This window comes from Peromyscus leucopus, chromosome 12, assembly GCF_004664715.2.
Source record: "Peromyscus leucopus breed LL Stock chromosome 12, UCI_PerLeu_2.1, whole genome shotgun sequence".
Taxonomy (NCBI): domain Eukaryota; kingdom Metazoa; phylum Chordata; class Mammalia; order Rodentia; family Cricetidae; genus Peromyscus; species Peromyscus leucopus.
This window is the reverse complement of record NC_051073.1, coordinates 81,778,592-81,802,273: the sequence shown is the minus strand read 5'-3', so window position 1 is coordinate 81,802,273 and position 23,682 is coordinate 81,778,592. Positions and strand designations below refer to the sequence as shown.

At 41.0% G+C, this 23,682-nt stretch overlaps 1 protein-coding gene across 3 annotated transcripts in view; it reads left to right on the top strand.

The window, feature by feature from the left end:
• Prkdc (protein kinase, DNA-activated, catalytic subunit) overlaps positions 1-23,682 on the top strand; it is a 237,550-nt gene that overhangs the window by 184,377 nt on the left and 29,491 nt on the right. For all 3 annotated transcript variants that reach the window (XR_005092573.1, XM_028893310.2, XM_037209976.1), the window contains exons 68-74: positions 573-684; positions 4,279-4,468; positions 14,790-14,964; positions 16,884-17,077; positions 18,507-18,711; positions 19,344-19,489; positions 21,377-21,588. Coding sequence is in view for 2 of the 3 variants with exons in the window: in XM_028893310.2 (XP_028749143.1) it covers positions 573-684; positions 4,279-4,468; positions 14,790-14,964; positions 16,884-17,077; positions 18,507-18,711; positions 19,344-19,489; positions 21,377-21,588 (1,234 nt within the window). In the remaining variant the exon portion in view is untranslated. The remainder of the gene's footprint in view (positions 1-572; positions 685-4,278; positions 4,469-14,789; positions 14,965-16,883; positions 17,078-18,506; positions 18,712-19,343; positions 19,490-21,376; positions 21,589-23,682) is intronic.

Below are 23,682 nucleotides of genomic sequence, written 5' to 3'. Positions count from 1 at the left end.
CTGAAACTGGATTGTTGTAGATATTAGACATGTGCCTGCATGATCCTAGGGCTGAGATGTGTGTTCTCATTAGATACAGTGATGAGTACCCAGTGTAAGTTGTCCATATCCACACTGTTAGTGAGGACTGAGTCACCTTGTTCCATTCAGATCACATTTGGCCTTCAAGAAAATGGACCATGTCATTATGAAAGCATTTAGTTTTCAGTGCTTTTAGGTTTTTGGAGTTACAGATGAATGACTGTAGACCTGTGAAGAATATTAAAAGATTTGTATATGTTTACTTTCCCATTTTTTAAAAAATATTCTGATGTGATGGAGTTTACGTTTCATAATGTATTGCATTTGGTATGGTGGCATGTAATTCCTTTTGTGAATGAAAGACAGGGTGTTGGGTTTTTGGTTTGTTGTTTGTTTTTTAATTTGCTGATTTTTTTTAACTTGTTTTATTTTCAATTCTTGAAAAATAAGAAATTTGAGTTAGGTTTCTATTTACTAATTCTGATTCTACTCTGTTAAGTTCTTCCTGTCATTCAGCTGTGGATATGATGAGTCTCTAATATTATTTCTAGGTGATTTATCATCTCCAGGTCCCCTTAAGAGACTTCTAAAAACCTGGACAAGCAGATACCCAGATGCTGTGACAGACCCAATGCACATCTGGGATGACATCATCACAAATCGGTAGGATATGATCTTACTGAGCCAAATGAGGATTCTTTTCCAGAATTGCCAGCATGGAGGGTCTTTGAAACCAAGGCTTATAAAAATGTGGTGTTTAGAGTACCTCTCTCATCCTGATCCCTTACGTCAGCTGTTCTAACAAAACTTCATGTCTGCAGTGTTTCCTTCAGATTCACATTCCTTCTAAGAGGTCCTTGCTGTCCACTAACTGTGGTTGCAACCACTGACAGTGATGTGGGCAACCCTGCATCTGCGCCTCTCTTACAGCAGACAGAGGGAACTGCTGGGTAGTGATTCTGTATTGATCTGTTTTTAAAAATTGAGTTTTTACCAGTTGGCCTCTTGCTTCCTACTTCCCATGTATGGTTGTGTTTAGTTCCCCAATTCTGAGTTCATGCTTTCATCCTGTCCAAACCTAACCCTGTGTTGTCTAGAGGGTGATATTCACCCTATACTCAGGATAGGGGCCATGGAATCTAAAGTAGTCAATTACTTGTGAATTGCCCATAGCAAGCAATACTCAATGACTCTACCCTCAGTATTGTGTCCTATTTTTCATCTATTACCAATTTTTTTTTTCATTTTACTTTTTTTTGGGGGGTTCTTTTTTTTTTTTCCAAGACAGGGTTTCTCTATGTAGCTTCGCGCCTTTCCTAGAACTCGCTTTGTAGACCAGGCTGGCCTCGAACTCACAGAGATCCACCTGCCTCTGCCTCCCGAGTGCTGGGATTAAAGGCGTGTGCCAGCACCACCCAGCACATTTTACTTTTTATTATTGTCATGGTAGGAAACATGGCAGCATGCAGGCAGGCGATGTACTACCCCTAGCGAGGCTTCTGGTAACTGCCACGCCTACTTATGGGTAGTACTTCCAGGTCAAAGCTGGAACAGCTCCCACTACAAGGCATGGTGCTGTAGAGAATCTGAGAGTTCTACATCTTGATCCACTGGCAGTGAACTGGCTTGAGCTTCTGAAACCTCAAAGCCCACCCCCACTGTGACAAACTTCCTCCAGCAAGGCCACACCTCCTAATAGTGCCGCTTCCTGTGGGCCAATCTTTCAAACACATGAGTCTAGGTAGCCATCCCTATTCAAACCACCACACCATCCTTGGGAATTTTATTTTATATTTTACATAGTTTCTATGCCCCACAGAGGTAGGCTACAAGGGGCTTATAGTGCCATCTCAGAGTCAAAACCGTTGCTTCTGGGAAAGGCAGCTCTCTTTCAGGTCCTGCCATCCCCAGTGTGATACAACTCCCTATGGTGGTATTTTATTTGTACTGAAATGTGATTTTAATTGCATGTTAATAAATAAAGTTGCTTGGGGGTCAGAGCTATTAGAGCCATAGCAAGAGTGTGGCGGTGGTGGCGCACACCTTTAATCCCAGCACTTGGTAGACAGAGCTAGGTAGATCTCTGTGTGTTCAAGGATACAGCCAGCATTGGAGACACACGCCTTTAATCTCAATACCATAGAAGACCTGGATGTCTGTACAGACAGGCAGTGACGAGGCAGTCATGTGTTTGGGTTTACAACCAATGAGAAGGCAGAACAGAAAGACTATATAAAGACAAACACACAGGAAGTAGGTCTCTTTTGGAGAGGTCTCTTGACTTTCTTCCTTGCATTGGTTCTGTGTTTCTTATTTAATAAGACGGTTGGTTACATCTACAACTCTCTCTCTACTTCTGGCCCCTACACTGCCTGAAGTTGGATTAACTCCTCCTCACCTAGGAGAGCCCATCTCACGTGTGCACCTGCCCATTTGCTTGTTTCTTGTCTACAATCATGATTTAAAGCAATGAAAGATTAAAAACAGTAGTAGCTTTTGGGAAGAGAGGCAGGACAAGCTGGCTTGGGGCCAGGAGCACTGAGTAGTATGGTAAGAACAGAAACAGATCCATGGCTGGAAAGGCTAGTATCTTGGGGTTTCCAGAAAAGGAAGGAAAGTATAGGTAGATAAGAGGTATGCTAGTTTGTTTGACTGTAATGTTTCTAAGAAAATTAAGAGAAATGGTACATACTTGTAGTCATAGTTACTGCCACTGAAGTGGAAAGATTACTTGAGCCTACAAGTTTAAGACCAGTCTGAATAATGTAGCAAGACCCCAACTCTCTCAAAAACAAAGAAGAAAGATGAGGAGGAGGAAGAGGGTGGACAAGGCAAAAGAAGAGAAGAGAAGGAAATTAGACTTATATGAAAAACTGGAAGTTACTTGATCGTTGATTAGGGATAAACTTTCTATATTATGACTTTTTGCCAGTGCTATTGATATTAACATAAAATAGATCACTTGAACAAAATCACATATGTCAAGTATAAATGTAATGTATGTTTATATAAATTTATATATAATTTTTAAATTTATATGGAATTGTATATAAATTACAATTTATATACATGGTAGTTTACACCTATAATCCCAACGCTCAGGCAGCAGAAGCGATAAGATCTTGGCAGGTTTGATGCCAGCCTAGTCTACATATCAAGTTCTTGACCAGCCAGGGCTACATATTAAGGCCCTGTCCTACAACCAAATTTAAAAATTTCCCAACTATAAAAATGATTATTTCTATTTGAGTGTTTAAAAAAAAAAATCCGCAAGGATGGAGAATAATGAAAAGATTCTGCATATTCAGGGAAACCAAACTTGGGACAGATCTACTTTTAATTTTTCAGTGGTTTTCTTTTTTCTAGGTAGACTCTCACTGTTGACACAGTGACCTGTTGCTGGAGGGCTTCTCTCCAGGTTCCCCAAGCCCCGCAGTCCCACAATCCACTTATAAAATAATCACTCAGATGCTTATATCACTTATAAACTGTATGGCCGTGGCAGGCTTCTTGCTAACTGTTCTTTTATCTTAAATTAACCCATTTTTATAAATCTATACCTTGCCACGTGGCTGGTGGCTTACCAGAGTCTTTACATGTTGCTTGTCCTGGCGGTGGGTGCAGTGTTTTTCTCTCAGCCTTTCGTTTCCCAGAATTCTCCTCTCTCCTTGTCCCACCTACTTCCTGCCTGGCCACCTACTTCCTGCCTGGTCACTGGCCATCAGTGTTTTATTTATATAGAATGATATCCACAGCAGTGACCGAGTACTCAGTGTGAGCCAGGCTCACCTTGCCTCAGACTTGTGCAGATTCTTCTGCCTCCTCTTCAACGTTCTGAGATTACAGATACATACCACCATGTCCGTACTCATCAGATTGCTCACAACCTCTTCAATACTTTACATTGTCTCTGGGAATAAGACCTTAGATTACAGATACAATGACTTTTGACCTAAGATACAGTGTGCTGCCTATTCCTTTAGAGAGAAACATTTAAATTTAAATGCTTTATTTTATCGAAATGAAGACACTGAATAAAATCTAGAAGTCTGTTAAAGTATGTTTGGTAATCTTTCAAGAGTGTACTTACTAAATGGGGAGAAATCTAATCCCTTTAGTGTATATTTACATTATATTACAAATGAAACCTTAATGCCTGTCCAGTTCTGTGGTGTGATGCTGTACAATCGCTTCTCAGACATCAGGGTGGCCTTCATGACTCTCACATTAAGGCTCACTTTTTCTTGTTTTATACAGCTGCTTCTTTCTCAGTAAAATAGAGGAGAGGCTGGCTGCTTCTTCAGGTGATTCCAGTATGAATGTGGATGAGGATGAAGATTCCATTGACAGGAGCGGAGTGCATGAGCCAGAGGAAGATGTTCGTTCCTTGATCCAGAGCTGCAAGTTTACTATGAAGATGAAGATGACCGAAAGCGCGGGGAAGCAGGTGCGTTCCCACCTGTGCTCCTCTGTGGCTCTCTGGGAGCTTCCTGAACTAACTCTTTCTTACGTCTCCTCTAAAATAGGAACCTTAGAAATAACTGCTTGATCTACTTAGTCTCCTTATAAGGAAGTAATTCTGGATTCTAAGATATAGCTCAGTGGTAAGAACTCTTATCTACCAAGGTCCTGAGTTCCATATGCAACACTTAGAGAACAAAGTTTGAAGAAATACTATTCACAAAACCTCAAGTGTTTATTAAAAAACTTTATTATTTGAAAATACTTATTTTCTGTTACTTAAAAAGCAATTAATGTAATACCAGATTTATATCATTTAGAAAAATGAATCCTGATGCTGGCAAATTTTTTAGGTTTAGTTTCTAGATGTTTTGCATTTGATAATAAGATCTTAAGTCTATCTTGCTTGAAAATTTTATATCTATTAAAATATGAATTATATTTGAATATATCAGCTTGTTATTTTAATAACCATTTATTAACTGCTATTATAAAACCTTATGGCCCTTAGTCTAGTAGAAATAATTAACCATTCTATTTTATCAGTTTAAATGCTCAATTATACAATCTTTTCTTTGAGGTATATTAGGAGCAGCTTCAGAGTTGTAAAAGAATTTTATCAGTTTCAGTAATTAAGAAGTCATCTGGAAGACTAGCATTAGGCATATCTCAAGTACTTTCTGCAGCGGTCTGCTTCTCTTCCCCAGCTCTCTGCCTCAAATTGCTTTTGTGTGTACATGCATATAGTAATCCTGGCAGTCCCAGGCTTGCCCTGGTAGTTGGAAATGGCTACAGACATATCACTGTTGTACTCCCACAACAAATCTTCCTGGACTGAAAGCACTTTTTCTTTGACCATTTTCTTGGGGGGGAGGGAGGGAATCTTCTTTCCAAAAGCCTTCATCATTGTCTTCCAGGGATTCACTTGGCTCTGACTGCAGCAAGAAAGGCATATCCAAACTGACTAAGCTGCATTTGCTATGGAGAAGGCTAGAGTGCTAGTCCTCAAGGAACTAGCAGTAAACACTTCTTACTGCTGCTCAGCTTCTCCGCAGGAATGAGGAAGCTGAGAATGAACACATGATTGAGAGATCTTGTGAGGAACACAGAAATACCTGGAACTCTGTGACACCAGCTTTTCTTTTTCTTTTCTTTTCTTCCTTTTGGTTTTTTGAGACAGGGTTTCCCTATGTAGTTTTGGTGCCTGTCCTGTATCTCGTTCTTGTAGACCAGACTGGCCTTGAACTCAGAAGATCCACCTGGCTCTGCCTCCCAAGTGCTGGGATTAAAGGCGTGCGCCACCACTGCCCAGCGACACCAGCTTTTCTTTAGCATTTTTAGACAGTAGATTTGCATGGAAATGATGGCTAGTAATACCAATAATATTAGGGATAGAGAGAAAAATCTTGCAGATGTAAGGATCACAGGAAACCTTCATTGTTTCATTTCATTATCTTGAAAGCTCTTTAGAATGTACAATTTGAGTTTTGATTATTTTCATCACCAAGCCTTCACTATATACTGGAAGGTGTTTTGTGGAGCCAGCAGATGAATAATTATGGCATTAGTAATAAGAACTGAAGGATATGCTGTGTGGTGGTGGCAAACATCCTAATCCCAGCACTTGGGAGGCAGAGGCAGGTGGATCTCTGAGTTTGAGTCTAGCCTACTAGTCTACAGAGTGAGTTCCAGTACAGCCAGAGTTACACAGAGAAGCCCTGTCTTGGAAAAAAACAAAAACAAAAACAAAAAACCCAAAACAACAACAAAAAGAATTGAAGGACTGTGGCACTTCGGGGGCGGGGCACTTCATTGTTGAGGAGACAGAGAAAACTTCTGGAGATTATGTCTACTTAAGAACTAAAAGCAGCAGTCACAACAGAATTTACATGACTTAAGATTTTAGTGGAGGTGGGAGTTGTACTGAGTAAAAGGTGAGTTCCTGCCCCTCACTTGTAAGGGGAAAGATGGTTTCTGTCCTTTGAGGACATTTTTAATGCCAGGAAACAGGACAGAAAGATAACATGAGATCCAGGAATAACCTCAGACTCTTAGTCTCTTGCATGGATTTTTGGTTCTACTAATCTATGAGTACCCCATAAGAAGCCTCCAGAACCAGGTGGTCAGCTATCTGTTTCAGGATAGCATGTGGTTGTAATGAGGAGAAACCTTTGAAGAAGAGCATAGAATTAGCAGTCTGCTGACTAGGATGCTGGTATGCCTAAGTTAGCAGGGTGGAGGTTAGAAAGGAAAAACAGGTCCTGGGCAGGTCACTATTGCCTGGGATCTTACAGGAAGGTACCTCTGAGTCTTGTCCTGAAGACAAAGAAAGAGCAGTTTGTGAGGAGCAGTGTCTAAGGAGCAGGTTACAAGAGCATAAAGAGGAATGGGGGAACTGATAAGTCAGGAGAGGTTGAAGATAGGGAGAGGGATTGCTAAAGTGAGGTACCTTATGGAGGTTCACAATGCAGCTTCATAGCATGCATGGTCATCTGCTGAGAGTAGGAGGGGTACTCCAGAAGGAACTAAGGAAAGTTAGGAACTGTGAGAGAACACCTGTGGAGGACACTGGAGAGGCTTCAGAGTCATGATGGAAACCATGGTCCATATAACCTGCTGAGTTGTCTCCAAAGAATCTAATGGCACTGAGCCCCAGTGCAGGAGGAGAGCAAGTATGTGCATGAGTTAGCTGGAAATGGTAACATGGTTCATAGTGTAACATAAAGGCAGATGAGCTGAGTGTGTTATGAGAATGTGTTAGACATGGAAAGAAACAAAAGCAAGCATGCAGAGATGTAGTGTGGGAAAGTAGGTATGTGGTTAGAACAGGAGGATGGCTTGACTTTAAGAACCTGGTGGTAAGGGCCTCTGGAGTAATTGTCCCTCAAATTGTGAATGGAAAGACAACCACTGTCCTCCTAGCTCCATTCTAACAGAACAGGCACTTGAAGAAGAGTGGCATTCCAGTGCTAGGAACACATGGGTAGGGGACACTTGTAGAATGGACATTTGAATGGCAGAGTCTGCTGTTGACAGATTTAGGGTAAAGCATGATCCACATGGGTGTGCAGAGGCTGGAGATTGTACCCAGAGGGGGTTGGAAGACATACCTGCTGATTACAGTTGAAAGTTGTAGACAAAGGAGGGAAAGGCAAAGAGACTTTCAACTAAATAAAGAGATAAAGTTTGCTTTGTCAAAATTTAAAACTTTTTGTGCCTCAAAGTATATGCTTAAGAAAGTGGAGAGATAATACATGTAATACAGGAAGATTTGCCAGTTGTATATCTCATAAAGGTACAGTATTCCCCATCTATGAAGAATGTTTCATAGACAGGCATTGTAGTTCACACCTATAATCCCAGCAATGCAGGCTGAAGAAGGAGGATCCTGAGTCCAGGACCAGCCAGGTCAGTACAGAAAGCTTTCTGCCTCAAAACAAACTGAGGATGGAATTCAAATAGTGTGCTTGCCTGTCACTCTTGAAACCCTAGGTTCTGACGTGCATGAATTCTCAGAACTGCATAAAGTTTGCATGGTGTGATACCAATACTCTAATGGAGGCAGGATCAAAAGTTCAATGTTACCTTCAACTACTTAGTGACTTCCAAACCAGTAGGGACTCTATCTGAATGAGAGAGGTAGAATAGTTTATAATTGAACAGGGTTGAGAGAGAGAAAAAGAGGAGGAGGGAGGGGGGCGGGGGGAGAGAGAGAGGGAGGGAGACTATTTTAATTAAAATAGAAATATGTCATTTTCCCCCTTCCCTTTATCCCTCTAGCCCCTCGTGGGTACTCTTCTCCCAAAATATTACTTGCCTATAGTTCTTTGTCTAGGGGTGGACCTCATAAAACTACCCGCTTCCACATTAGTATGTCTATTGATATTGACATTGTTTCAGTCATGTTTTTGCAGCCATTTCTGGAAGAGACTTTCACAGCAGACTTCACACAGATTATATTGGCTCTATAATCTGTATGTCCCTTCTTTCAGAATGTTCCCTGAACTGTGTAGGATTTATGGTGTGGGTGTGTGTGGGTGTGTGTGTGTATTCATTGGTGCTAGACTTTCCCCTTCCATTGACCTCTGAGTTGTGTCCAGTTGTGGTTCTCTGTGATGGTCTACATTTTCTGTAAAGAGAAGCTTCCTTGATGAGAGCTAACTATACATATTTGTGGGTATAAAGGTAAGATTTTGAATGTGGTAAGGAATTATGCTGGTCTAGCAAAGTGGCAGTACATTCTTTTCTGAGATATATGACCTCATTAACCACCAGAAGTTGTTGAGGTTTACAGGACCAGGCATGCTCTCCTTCCCATTGAGTGGGCCTTAAGTCCTAGTAAACAGTAACCACCACCATGTGAGGATCACATGCTGCACCTTTAAAGATACCTTACCATACTGATCATTGTGGCTCATAGGGATCAGCTAAATAGAACTGTTGTTTCCCTCCCTTAGCAGTTTGCATAGTATTTTATGCTACTGTGGAAGATGGACTGAAGGAAGGAGTCTTTCAGGTCACATCCAGCTCAAACCACCTGAGTGTCCTAAGTGGGCAGTGTCTTCAGTAAGAGGCTTACCTTCAACCTCTCAGAGGTAACCAAGGGCCACATCCATAGTATATATTGTTTTGTCAAACACTTGGACTACCTTGGTCAACCAATCAACAGGGGATTTTTTCTTCCTGGTACTGCAATTAAAAAAAATAATAATAACCCAGTTCCTTTTTTGTGTGTTTGTGTTCTTTTTTCCCCTTTTTTTATGGTGAAATTTTTTTTTTTTTTTTTTTTTTTTTTTTTTTTGGGGGTTTTCAAGACAGGGTTTCTCTGTGTAGCTTTGCGCCTTTCCTGGAACTCACTTGGTAGCCCAGGCTGGCCTTGAACTCACAGAGATCCACCTGGCTCTGCCTTCCCTTTATCCGCGTGCTGGGATTAAAGGCATGCGCCACCACCGCTCGGCCGTGAATTTTTTTTAATTAAATTTTTTTCATTCATTTTACACACCAATCAAAGATCCCCCTCTTCCCTCCTCCCACCCTCCCAGCCTCCCCCTCCCACCCACCCTCCACTCCTCCCCAAAAGAAAGCAGGGGCCTCCCATAGGGAGGCCCATCCAGTTGACGCAAGTCCAAGCCCTTCACCCTGCCTCAAGGCTGCGTGAGGTGTCACATCATAGGTAGGGTAGCACCAGAAAGCCTCCTTATACACCAGGGATGGATTCTGATCCTACTGCCAGGGGGCCCCTCAAGTAGATCAAGCTACACAACTGTCTTTCCATGAGGAGGACCTAGTCCAGTCCCATGGAGGCTCCACAGCCATTGATCCAACTTTCATGAATTCCCACTAGTTTGGTTTGGTCATCGCTGCAGATTTCCCCATCATGATCCTCAGGCACTTGCTCATAGAATCCCTCTTTTCTCTCTTTGACTGGACTTCTGGAGCTCTGCCTGGTGTTTGGTTGTGGATCGCTGCATCTGCTTCCATCAGGTATTGGAGAAAAGCTCTGTGATGACAGTTAGGGTATTCACTGGTTTAATCACTGGGGTTCAGTTCAGGCACCCTCTCCACTATTGCTAGTAGTCCAAGCTGGGATCATCCTTAAGGATTCCTAGAAACTTCCCTAGCACTGGGTTTCTCTCTGTCCCCATAATATCGCCCTCTATTATGGGATCTATTTCATTGCTTTCCTACTCCATCCCTGTTCCACCTCAACTATCCCATTCCCTTATGTTCTCATCCCCTGTCCTCTACATTCCATAGCCTACCCTTTACCCCCTGTTTACTCATGGACACCTAATCTATTTCCTCTTACCAGGGCGATCCATGCTTCCCTCTTTGGGTCTTCCTTTTTAGGTAGCTTCTCTAGAATTGTGGGTTGTTGCCTGATTACCCTTTGCTTTATAGCTAGTATCCACTTATGAGTGGGTACATACCATGTTTGTCCTTCTGAGTCTGCCTTACCTCACTCAGGATGATATTTTCTAGTTCCATCTATTTGCCTACAAATTTCATTAAGTCATTGTTTTTCTCTGCTGAGTAGTGCTCCATTGTGTATATGTACCACATTTTCTTAATCCATTCTCCCGTTGATGGGCATCTAGGTTGTTTCGAGGTTAAATAATAATGCTGCTATGAACATAGTTGAGCATGTGTCCTTGTGGTATGATTGAGTATTCCTTGGGTATATGCCCAAGAGTGGTATAGCTGGGTCTAAAGGAAGAAGATTGATTCCCAATTTTCAGAGAAACCACCATACTGATTTCCAAAGTGGCTGTACGAGTTGGCACTCCTACCAAAAGTGGAGGAGTATCCCCCTTGCTGCACATCCTCTCCAACATAAGCTGTCTGTGGTGCTTTTGATCTTAGCCATTCTGACAGGTGTAAGATGGTAACTCAGAGTCATTTTGATTTGCATTTCCCTGATGACTAAGGATGCTAAGCAATTCCTTAAATGTCTTTCAGCCATTTGAAATTCTTCCTTTGAGAATTCTCTATTTAGCTCTATAGCCCATTTTTTAATTGGATTGTGTGTTATTTTGATGTCTAGTTTCTTGAGTTCTTTATATATTTTGGAGATCAGCCTTCTGTCAGATGTGGGGTTGGTGAAAATCTTTTCCCATTCTGTAGGTTGTCGTTTTTTCTTATTTACTGTGTCCTTTGTCTTACAGAAGCTTCTCAGTTTCAGGAGGTCCCATTATTAATTGTTCTCAGTGTCTGTGCTACTGGTGTTATATTTAGGAAGTGGTCTATGCTAATGCGTTCAAGACTATTTCCTACTTTCTCTTCTATCGGGTTCAGTGTAACTGGTTTTATGTTGAGGTCTTTGATCCACTTGGACTTGAGTTTTGTGCATGGTGACAGATATAGATCTACTTGCATTCTTCTAAATGTTGACATCCAGTTATGCCAGCACCATTTGTTGAAGATGCTTTCTTTTTTCCATTGTACAGTTTTGGCTGCCTTGTCAAAATCAGGTGTTCCTAGGTGTGTGGGTTAGTGTCCTGGTCTTCATTTCGATTGTATTGGTCCACATGTAGGTTATGTTTGTATCTGTAGTTCCTGTTCTTTTACTCAGATTTTCCATTTCCAGCATTCCCTCGATTTGTGTCTTTTTTCATTGTTCCTGTTTCAATTTTCAGGTCTTGAAGTGTTTCCTTCACCTGTTTAATTGCTTTTTCATTGTTTTCTTGGCTTTCTTTAAGGGATTTATTGATTTCTTTTAATTGTTTGTTTGTCTTTTCCTCAATTTCTTTATGGGAATTTTTCATTTCCTCTTTAAAGGTCTCTATCATCTTCATAAAGTTATTTTTAAGGTTGCTTTCTTCTTCTTCTATATTGTGATGTTTAGGTATATATTTTTGCTATGTTCTCGTGATGCCCAATTGCTCTTTATGCTGTTATATGTATTTTTGCACTGACTTCTACCCATCTCTTCCTCCAATAAGGTCAGGAGGTGCCTGTGTCTGAGTGAGCTGCTATTGGTCCAGTCTGTGCTTGCTGTGTCTGTGTCTCAGTGGGCCCCTCTGGGTCCAATCTTAGCTCTTGGTCTAATTGGAGCTAGCAGATTCTGTATCTCAGGGAGCTGCTCTTGGTCCAATCCAAGCTAGCTGATTCTGTGACTCACGGAGCCACTCTTGGTCTTATCAGGGCTCTTGGTCCAGTCAGAGCTAGTGGATTCTGTATCTCATCAAGCCTCTCTTGGTCCAATGAGAACTGGCAGATTCTGTGTCTCAAGAAGCCTCTGGAGTCACGGGTGGATGGATATTGGGCTAGGGTATGGGTCTTATAGTTTGCAGGGTCCGATGGGGGGGTTTATGGGGGAGCCTGGCTGACAGGAGTTTTCCCTGCTGGCCAGCAACTGGGGCAGAGTTGGGTGAGGGTTCCTGGGGACTGGCTGTGTCCCAGGGCCTGGGTCCTAGAGGCAAGACTCGGCCCTTTTTTGTTGTTATTTTTAATTTTTTCTTTTGGGGATTATAATATAATTACATTATTTTACTCTTCTCTTTCCTTTCTCCAAACCTGCCCATATACCCCTCCTTGTTCTTTTTCAAATCCATGGCTTTTTTCATTAATTGATGTTACATATGTACATGTTTGTATGTATGTGTGTGTGCATGTGTGCATGCATGTGTGTGTATTCCTAAATGTATAAGTACTATTCAGTCTGTATAGTACTTATATGTATGTTGTCAGCGCTGACCATTTGGTGTTAGATAACCAATTGGTGTGCTGTTCCCTAGGGGAGACTATTTCTTATGCTGTCAGCATTTCTTATTTGCCTTTGGTTCTTTGTATAGGGTTGAGCTCCCTGGGCTTTCCCCAGTCCATCTTATCATATCTGTTGGTTCTTGTTCAGTTCATATTTAGACATTCATGTTGAGAGACTTTATGAATGTAGCTTCTGACATTCCTAGGAGGTATGATCTCACAGCAAACTCTGTTTCTCTGGCTCTTACATTCTTTCTGCCCCCTCTTTCACAGTGATCCCCTGAACCTTACATACAGGTATTTTACTGTAGATGTATTCATTAGATTTGACTTTACAACTCTACATTTTGATTGGTTGTAGTTTTCAGTAATGGTCTCCCCCAGTTTTAAAATGGGCAAAGAATTTGGTAGACATTTCTCCAAACCAGGCATGCTGACACATATAATCCCAGCACTAGTGAGATGAAACCAGGAAAATAATGAATTTGAGGCCAGCCTGGACTATATATGATAACTACTTCAAAAAAAAGACAAATGAAAATGGAATTGAGCTGCAGAGATGGCTCAGCATTTAAAGTGTGGGGATTCTTTTGCAGCATTTCCCAGAGCCCACAGCATGCAGGTCAGTACTGCCTATAACTCTAGCTCCAGGGTACCCAGTGTTCTTTTCTAGGCTCCATGGGGACATGCACATACATACAGAAGGACACATGGATAAAACTAAAATAATTTTCTAAATAGTTGAGGCATTTCTTCAAAGAAGGTATACAAATGGTCAATAAACACATAAAAAAGATTCTCAATGACATTAGTCACCAGAGCAGTGAGGCACCAGTCCACATCATTGCTGGGGGCAGGGGAGTGGGGATATGGAGAAATGTACATTGCAGGTAGGAATGTAAACTGAAAAATAGAGCAGTTTAGCAATTTCAGAGTTGTCATATATGCTCCAGAAATCCATTCCTAAACATACTCAAGAGAAGGGAGATCTAAAAGTCCACACAAAAATGTATAAACAGTTTTTCACAGCATTCAAATTACCTGGAAAGGCAATACAAATAGCCATCAGTAGATGCATATGTAAAGAAAATACCATGTGTCTGTACTGTGGATCATTAATTGACCATAAAGAAGAATGAAGTGCTGACACACTACAACATAGATGAGCCTGTAAATGTACTGAATGAAAGAAGCCCTACAAAATCACTGCATTATTTTCTAATACCATTATTTTGAAATATCTAGGATAGGACTTAGAGAGACAGAAAATGTGTCCTGGCTGCCCCTAGCGAGGGAGACTGGATATGACTGCTAAAGAACAAAGAGTTTCTCTTTAGGCTGGTAAAAATGTTGTGAATTTAGATGTTTGGTGTAAATACTGTATTTTTAAATATGCTTAAAAGAAATGTTGAAACATTCTTTAAATGTATAATGTACACCATTCGTAAAGTGCTTATGGTATGAGCATAGAGTTAATCTTCCAGAACCCATGTAAAGAGATGCATACTCCTAGTGCCGAGAGATAGAGACAAGTGGATATCTAGGGTTCACTGGCCAGCCAGCCTAGCCTACTTTGTAAGCTCCACACCAGTAAGAGACCCTGATCAAAAAACAAGGTGAACAGCACCTGAAAAATGACATCCAAGGTTGACCTGAAACCTCTGTACACATATGCACCCACATACACACAGAATATATATGTGTGTGTATATTATATACATTAATATAGATTGATATATGTTAATGTGTATAATATTATATATATTAATGTACAGCTAAGGAAATGAATTAGCTGCTCTGGGGCATATTGTGTCATGTAGAAAGGGGAATAGGCCAGCTAAAAACATTTTTAAAGTAGTTTTCTGTAGTAGTCAGATGTAGACAGTACTTTACCTTCTCACACCTGATATATACATCACCTGGAACAGAAAGGGAGCAGTAACCTTAAAGAAAGGAGATGCAGTAAAGATTAAAAAAGACTAATTTTCTCAGACACAGACCATATCTCTGCCACAGAGCTACCAGAAGTACAAACTTGAGCCCTTTTGACTAAATAATGAGAATTCCAAAACCTTTTCTTTCTTTTCCTTCTATTCACATAGAATAATTTCTCACTTGCCATGAAACTCCTGAAAGAGCTGCATAAAGATTCAAAAATGAGAGACACTTGGCGAGTTCAGTGGACTCAGAGTTACTGCCAGCTAAGCCACTGCCGGAGCCGCACCCAGAGCCCCCGGGAACAAGTTCTCACCGTGCTCAAAACCGTCACACTGTTGGGTAATTAGGCTGTTAATGTCCACATAGATTTGAGAATGCTATTTTATATTGTCTTCAAAATCTATTCTTTGTGCTGCTTCATCTGAGAGCTTCACTCTACCTTATGAACATTATAGTTATCAGTAAAGAGTGCCACAGATTGACGTCATCTCCTTAGGAGGAGAGCAGATCAGCCCTAGGGACAACATTCAGAGTTGTGCTTACCTTTAAATTAAAATAGAAATTAAAACTATTTCTCTTCAATACTTAACTTCCTTAGTTTTTAGCCTCTAAGCATGAGAGAAGAAAAGCTTCTTTGGGCATGTGTTGGATCTGACCCTCCTGCCATTCACCTCAGGGTAGGAAAGAGCACCACACAGGCTCTGTAAAGGCACCAAGAGAAGGACTATTTTCTCCACATGATCCCAGGAACAGAAAACATTCCTAGCACACATTTGTGGTAGCATAAACCTGTAGTTCCAGCACTGAGGAGGCCGAGGCAGGGTAATTGCCACAATTTTAAGATCAGCCAGTGTTATATAGGGAGACTGTCTCAAAAGAAAAGAAAAAGAAACAAAAGCAGGCAGAAAATGGTCCTAGGGTTTCTGGAATCATTATGCTGATATTAAGGCTATGAGTACAGTTGTCTGGCATGTTTGATGCTCTGGGTTTGCTTTCTAGTAGGCACACTACTGGGTGCTGCAGCTCAGAGTTCCTTGCCCAGCACCATGTGGTAAGAAGCAGAACTAGAATGCTTTTGTTTCATAAGCTATACACCATAGCATCAATTTAAAAATCTGTCCTGGGTTACTATTGCATATAAACAAATATGTTAATAAGAGCCATTTTCTGTTCTTTGCAACATATAAAACTAGGAATTTGATAAAATATGGATGATACTAGAAAGAAAAGGTTATTCCTACTTTTAAACCTTAATTCTTCAGATTTCAATGTTTACTTTTAACAAAAAGCATTTTCAATTAGCAAGTTTAAGAAATTCTTTCATACCGATATGGGCAGAGGAAAGATAACCACCCACTCCCACCCAGCCATTAATGCCTGAGACAGGTGGAGGAGCTGGTCCTGGGGTCATAAGAGCAGGAGGGCTATCCCTGCCCCTCACCAGCTTCAGTGGCCTCTAAACCTCTCCTGAACAGCACAATAGAGTTGGCCCTGATGGTGTAGATGTGAGAGAGCCTCAGAACTGGCCCTACCCCTTGCTTATTGCTGGAAGAGGTAAATTAGCCAAAACAATGCTAGAGAGCTCACCCTGGTGGTGAGGACAGGGCAGAACTGGCAGGTGGACCAACCTTGCAGCTGCCCAGGCCCAGATCCAGGGTTGTAACTGGGCCCGCCCCAACATCCACCCCATCTGTGATCTGCTGGAGCATGTAAAGAGACCTGACTCACAGACCCAAAGCTGCAGGATCTCCACAACAGGACATCCAAGAGGAGTCCCAGTGAGGGCCCAGCATTGATAGTGTAGCAGAAAGCAGAGGCCTCAAACCAGACCAATGACTCTTTGCAGTGAACACGTGTAAGTAAAGATGTGTGGACAAAGGGAGACTCACTGTGTCACACTGCAGATCCCATGATGAGATTTTTTTAAGCCCCTCCCCCCCCATTTTTTCCTTTTTTTCTCTTAAATTTTGTTTTATTTTGAGAGGGTGCAGGGGCAGACAGTGGATGTGAAGGGATGGAGCAATGAATGGAATCCAGATACATGATGTAAAAAGACACATAGAATAAATTTTAAAAAGTTTGAAAAAAAAATCTTTCATCAAAAAATGAAGACAAAAAAAAGAAAAGAAAATGAAGCCAAGTTCTTGTACCTCTAAGATTGTTTTAGTTAATATCTTAATTTAAAAAAAAAAAAAACTTACTGTAAATTTCTTCTTTTAAAAAAAATCATTTTTTTCTTTCCTTTTTTAATCCAACAGAAGAGAGTAATATGTCAAGCTACTTAAACAAAAATATTCAGGCTTCTTGTGACCAGAACATTCTTTTGGGTACAACTTTCAGGATCATGGCTGATGCTCTCCACAGGGAACCAGCCTGCCTGTCTGACCTGGAGGAGAGCAAGGCCAAATCAATCTTGGCACTTTCTGGGTCTAATGCAGAAAGCACAGAGAAGGTAAGAAAAAATGGAAGTGGGTCAGTCCTTGTGCTGTGTGTCTTTTATGTGCTGCCCTCGGGACAAAGTGAAGGAGCAATGAGAAAGTGTTCTTCTGTGGATTTAAAATGTGGTGCAAGCCAAGCATTTGGGAGCTGCCATTAGGCACAGCCTAACCGAGACCTGGTCTTAAGAACAGTTAAAATGAAATGATGAAAATAAAATGAAATGATTGGCAACTGTCACTTCAAGTTTCTTATGTGGAAAACTGACACAATCCATGTTATTTGACATAATCCTATTTGTTATTTGAATTATATCTTTTTTTGTTTTTTGTTTTGTTGGTTTTTAAGCCAGTGTCATAGGTATACCAAGCATGTCTTAGACTTGCTGTGTAACCAAGGATGGATTTGAATTTCCTCTACTCCCCATGTGTTAGGATTAGAGGTGTGTGACACCGCACCCAGTTTATGTGGTATTGTGGACTGAACCCAGGGCTTCAGGAAAACTAAGCAAGCACTCTACCAACTGAGCTACATCCCAGCCCCTTGAATAACACAGGGGATTTGTTATTCTTTCGTTGTTGTTTTTTCTCCTACTATGTAATCCTGGCTATCCTGAAACTGATTATGTAGACCAGGTTGGCTTGGAATTTAGAACAATCCTTCCACTTCTGCATCCTGAATACTGGGATTACATGCCCAACTTAGTAATGCAAATCTTTAAAAAAAGCTTTTGTTGGAGTGGTGAGTAGTTCTCCCATGACTTTGTATATGAAATTTCATCACTAACCTCTGTTGAGATGGTCTCTCCACCATCTGTAGGATGAAACAGCCATTCCTGCTTTTGTGCTTATTGCTGCCTTGCTTAGTTTGTGAGCAGTGGTGAGGTTGTTATTTCTTTTTGGTTTTCAGATAATTTTGTATTTTTAATAGTTAGCTTCCTCATCTTCTGTCATGCCTCAGTGCAATCATGTTGTCCTGTCTTCTCCCTTTTCAATGTCACTGATATCTTTGCAGGACATGAGCATACAGCACCAGCTTTCATCAATTTTTTTAATCCCAGTGGAGTTCACTGGCCCAATTCTGCATGGCTCATTGACTGACTGGCATGTTCTCTTTAGTTTGTCTGGTTGTTGTATGCTCCAGATTTTACTGGGACTACTTACTGCCTTGCATCCAGGGCACATGTGCATGCACAGGCAACACACACACACACACACACACACACACACACACACACACACCACAGTTAATGTAGCTTTAATAATGTATATATTCCTTATTTTATTAAAAAAAAAAGGGGGGGTCTCACTGTTGACTAGGTGACATCAAACTATTGGGTCCCAGGGATTCCCTTGCCTCAGTTGGGACTGCACATACCACACTTAACTTCTCAGTGTTATTTCAAACCTATTTATTGATCTAGTCATGCATCTTCCGAATTCCAGGTAATTTCAGGCCTGTACCAGAGAGCATTCCATCACTTCTCCAAGGCTGTGCAGTCAGCTGAAGAGGAAAACCAGCTTTCCTGCAGGGGCCATGAGGCTGCAACTGAGCAGGCCCATGCTTATATGACACTGGTAGGTTTCTGTGACCAACAGCTCCGAAAGGTAGAAGAGAGTACATCCAGTGCATCACAGGAGAGAAGTAGAGGTTAGTGTTCTATATGTAGCCTTGAAAAATGGATAGATGATTTTGATCTCATGTGTGTGTGTGTGTGTGTATGTTTCAAATGACAGATATTTTGCTTTGTTTGATCTTTAGAGATGATTGTATTTCCAAGCAACACAACTGCATTCAATAAAATCTGTTTATTTATTGGCAGTTCTGGGGTTTCAACCAGCCTTGATAATGCTGGACAAGAACTGCACCATATAGCTAAGACTCCATTCCTTAGCTTTCAGAGACAATGTCTCTCTGTGTAGCACAGGCCAGCCTTGAACTTACCATTCTGCTCTGACTGCCAGGTTGGCTTTGCAAGTGCAAGCCTTTGCACCTAACTCATTTGTTTCACGTCACTTATTTTACTTGCCATTTGTTACTGGTTCATGTGGTTTGCCTCTTGCTCTGGGAATAAAATCAGGAGCATCATCCAGCATGTGCTCTCAGTCTAGGATGAAAACTGCTTCCTGAAAGATTAGACAAATGTGTGTGACATTTCTTAACTGAAAGAAAAGTACTGGAGAGGGAACAGTGACAGACTAAAAAAAGCAGCCAAGAAAGGGAAATTAATTATTTGTCGCATTTATGGTTGTGTGCTAACTTTGCTGTCTTTGATTCTGTAGAACTGGAAGCATATCCAGCACTTGTGGTGGAGAAACTGTTGAGAGCATTAAAGTTAAACTCTTCCGAAGCCAGGCTGAAGTTTCCTAGACTACTTCAGATTGTAGAGCAGTATTCAGAGGAGACCTTAAACTTAATGAAAAAAGAGGTTCGTATCCTTGAGAGTGGAAGAGAACTTTTCAGGAATTAAAGACACATGTTTACTTATATCCAGACTCAGTGTGTATAATACACATGTTCTGGCCTTTTTTTAAAACCTTGGTGTGTGTACACATGCTACATCGTGCATGTGGAAGTCAGAGAACAACATTGGATATCTTTCCTCACCTTCTGCCCTGTGTTTGCCACTTGATGTGATTCTCCTATTTTCTCCTGCATCTGAGGACTGCAGATGAGTGCCACATCACATCTGACTCCACGTGGGCTCTGAGGATCCAGATTCAGCCCCTCCTCATGCTAGTACAGCATGTGCTTTGCCCACTGAGCCATCTGCACAGCACCATAGTACAGCTTTTCCAACCAACACTGAGTTCTGCTGTATGCTGAGTATACAGTGGATTAAAGGAGTATGAGTATTCACATTTACCTGTTTTCCTTTGTGAGTATAGTAAGAACTATATCTGAACAAGAACCAAATCAATCAAGGAGGAATATTTTTGGAACAGAGATGGGGGCTTTGTGTGGAATTTTGCAGCCCACACAGATGAAACTGTAGAGTGTAACATCTGTTGGTATCTTAACCTAAGGAGAAGACTAAGTGGGAATTGAGAGGTTCATGTGTGCACATACAGCAGCCTGCAGCCTCCATACCCTTGTTCCATGACTCACTTGGGGATACATGTGCTGGCCTTGCCCATGCCCCATGGGTCCTGTCTGTATAAGGAGGCTCCATCTGTACAAGAATAGGGCCATCTGAAAGGTTCCTTCATATTTTTAAATTTATAACTAGAAAATAAACCCAAACTTTGACTTGAAAAATAAGAACTGAGAAAGGACTAACTGGTACCTACTACTTTATGTAGCAAGATCTCGTATTTTGTGTGTGTGCATGAGTGCCCAGGCTAAAGGTCTATTTCCTGTGTCTTCCTCAGCTGCTGTCCACATTTTCTTTTGAGACAGAGTCTCTCCCTGAACCTGCAGCTTGCCAATTCGGCTAGACTAGCTGGCCTACAGCTCCCTGTCCCCATTTTCTCCTGGCTCTGCCTCCCCAGCACTGGGATTACAGGTCCTTGCTACTGCACCTCATTTTTCCATAGGTATTGAAGACTGAACTCACTTCTATTTTACGAACTAAGCCATCTCCCTAGCTCTGTATAACAAAATCTTAGATAGTGTTTGTCTGTAAGCCCTAAGGGTTGCCATGCTGTCATGACTCTTACCCCATGAGGACCTAACTATTCAAGATAACACAGTAAGTAAAATCGAATATATAGCTGTTACAAAAATGAGGTAAATTGGTCTTTGTTAATTTTATATTCCTGTAATGAGACATCATGTACAAGGCAACTTATAGAAGATAGTGTTTTTGGAGGGGTTTCAGTATCAGAGGATTCGAGTCCATGACCATGACAGTTAGGAGCATGACTGCAAGCAGGCAGACATGGCGTGGCACTGGAGCAGGAGGTGAGGGCTCACATCTTAAGACACAACCACAGTGCAGACAGGGGGCACACTGTGAATGGTAGGAGTCTTTTGAAATCCCAAAGCCCACCCCCAACACACCTCCTCTAACAAGACCATAACTTTCTAATCCTTCCCCAGCAGTTCTACCATTTGGGGACCAAACATTTAAATGTTTGAGCTTGTGGGGACCATTCTCATTCAAACCACCACAGCAAGTATGATCCCATTCTTTGAGCAAAGAATATGTATATACTTGTACAGAAAATGCTTAGAAGAATCCAGTGGTTCCTTAGCAAAAGAGAGCTAAGAAAGAGACAACATATATATTAAACATATTTTGCTTTTATAGCCTTTATAGTAAATAGTGCCAAGTGTTTCATTCATTTTCAAACTATAGTTTTCTGAATTTTAGATTTCATCCATTCCTTGCTGGCAGTTCATTGGCTGGATCAGCCACATGTTGGCCTTACTGGACAAAGAGGAAGCCATTGCAGTACAACACACTGTGGAAGAGATTGCTGATAACTACCCACAGGCCATTATCTACCCTTTTATCATAAGCAGTGAAAGCTACTCCTTTACACATACTTCTTCTGGTCATAAGAATAAAGCATTTGTTGAAAGGTAATGTTTCGGTATTGGGTTGATAAGATACTATAGGGTATAAAGATTTTGTGTGGTAAAAACAAAAACATGCAAATACATTTGATCTGTTCATGAAGCATAGAAATTCTTAGACATCTCTTGAGTTTATCTTTTCTCCATATACTATTACAGAATTTCTCTCCTTTTGAAAATATTGTTTGTCTTAGGTGCTTGCCTACATGCCCATAGTTAATAATCTTTTGCATAATACAGACTAGATGAGATGCTTTTTGCAATCAGTTCTTGTCCTAGTTAGTTTGCTTTTATAAATTTGACACAAGCTAGGGTCATTTGAGAAGCAAGAGCCTCAATTAAGAAAATGATCCAATCTGATTAGCCCTAAGGGGCATTTTCTTGATTAATGATTGATAAGGTAGGGCCCAGTTCAAGTGGATGGTGTTAGTCCTGGGTTGCATAAGAAAGTAATCCGAGCCGGGCGGTGGTGGCGCACGCCTTTAATCCCAACACTCGGGAGGCAGAGCCAGGCGGATCTCTGTGAGTTCGAGGCCAGCCTGGGCTACCAAGTGAGCTCCAGGAAAGGCGCAAAGCTACACAGAGAAACCCTGTCTCGAAAAAACCAAAAAAAAAAAAAAAAAAAAAAAAAAGAAAGTAATCCGAGCAAACCAGGCTTAAGGAACAAGCCAGTAAGCAGCATCCCTCCATGGCCTCTGCTTCAGTTCCTGACTCCAGGTTCCCGTCTTGAGATCAAGCCTTGACTTCCCCAATGATAAACTGTTCCCTGAGAGCTATAAGCTGAGATGAACCCTCTTCCCATCCCCAAGTTGCTTCTGTTTTTGGTGTTTATCACAGCAGTAGAAACCCCAGCTGAGACTGCTCTGAAGCTGCCCTTTAAGATATATTGGAGTGTTGGCATGGTGATGCATGCTTGTATTCACAAATACTCTGGAAGCCGTGACAGGAGACTCTGAAGTTGGAGGGCAGCCTGAGCTATATATACACAACATACTACAAATAAATGTATAATATAAATCCAAAGAAACTGGGGAGATGGCTTAGTGGGTAAGAGCGCTTATTCTGCAAACTTAAGAACCTGAGTTCCATTCCCCAGCACCCATGGCTATATGTACCTGTAAATTCAGCATGGGGGGAGGGGCACAGAGACAGGCAGATTCTTAGAGCTTGCTGACCAGGCAGCCTAAGCAAAACAATGAGCTTTGAATTTATTGAGAGACTGTGTCTCAAGGAAATAAGGCAGGAAGTGAGACGCCCACTTCTGCTTTGGCCTCTATCTGTGCACACACAAGTACACACACTCAAATATTCATGTATATATCACATGGTGTGTGTATAGGTATGTATACATACACATTCATACATACAAAGAGACATCCCTCTTTGTACATTACGGTACAACAGATAGCCTGAAGTATCATCTTTTTCACTGTTTTGGTTATTTATAGGTTGAGACCAATGGCATAATGAGCTTTGATGTAACTTTTACAAGGATACTTTGTAAATGCATTGTTTCCTGGGCACATCCTCCATCAGGAGGTGTTTTGTGCATCAAGCATCTGTAAACCCACTACTAAATGTTAAGCCATTCATTGACCTCAGAATAACAGTACCTGAATCTCACCCTTAAGTAGGTTTTCCAACTTCCCCCAATACAGAAACATCAGAATTAAATAGCATGAATAAACAGATATTCTACTCAATAACTATAGAATATACATTCTTCTCAACAACCTATGGGACTTTTTCCAAAATAGACCATATTTTAGGATACTGAGTCTTAATAAATAGTGAATAATTAAAATAATCTAACTGGTGACAATGAAATCAAACTATAAGTTAATGAGAAACTATAGTTTTTGGTTTAGTAGTTTGTAGTTGTAAACAATATACAAACTAATGGAGACTAAACAATGCACTGTTGAATGTGGGTTATTGAAGAAATCAGGAGAAAAGTTTTTATATTCCTGGAATTAAAGTGCAAACACACCAGAGCCTATGGAAAACAAAAGATTCTAAGAAGGAAGTATATAGTTGTAAGTGCCTACTTTATGAAATTATAGAGATCTCAAACAACTTAATGATACATCTTAAGATCTT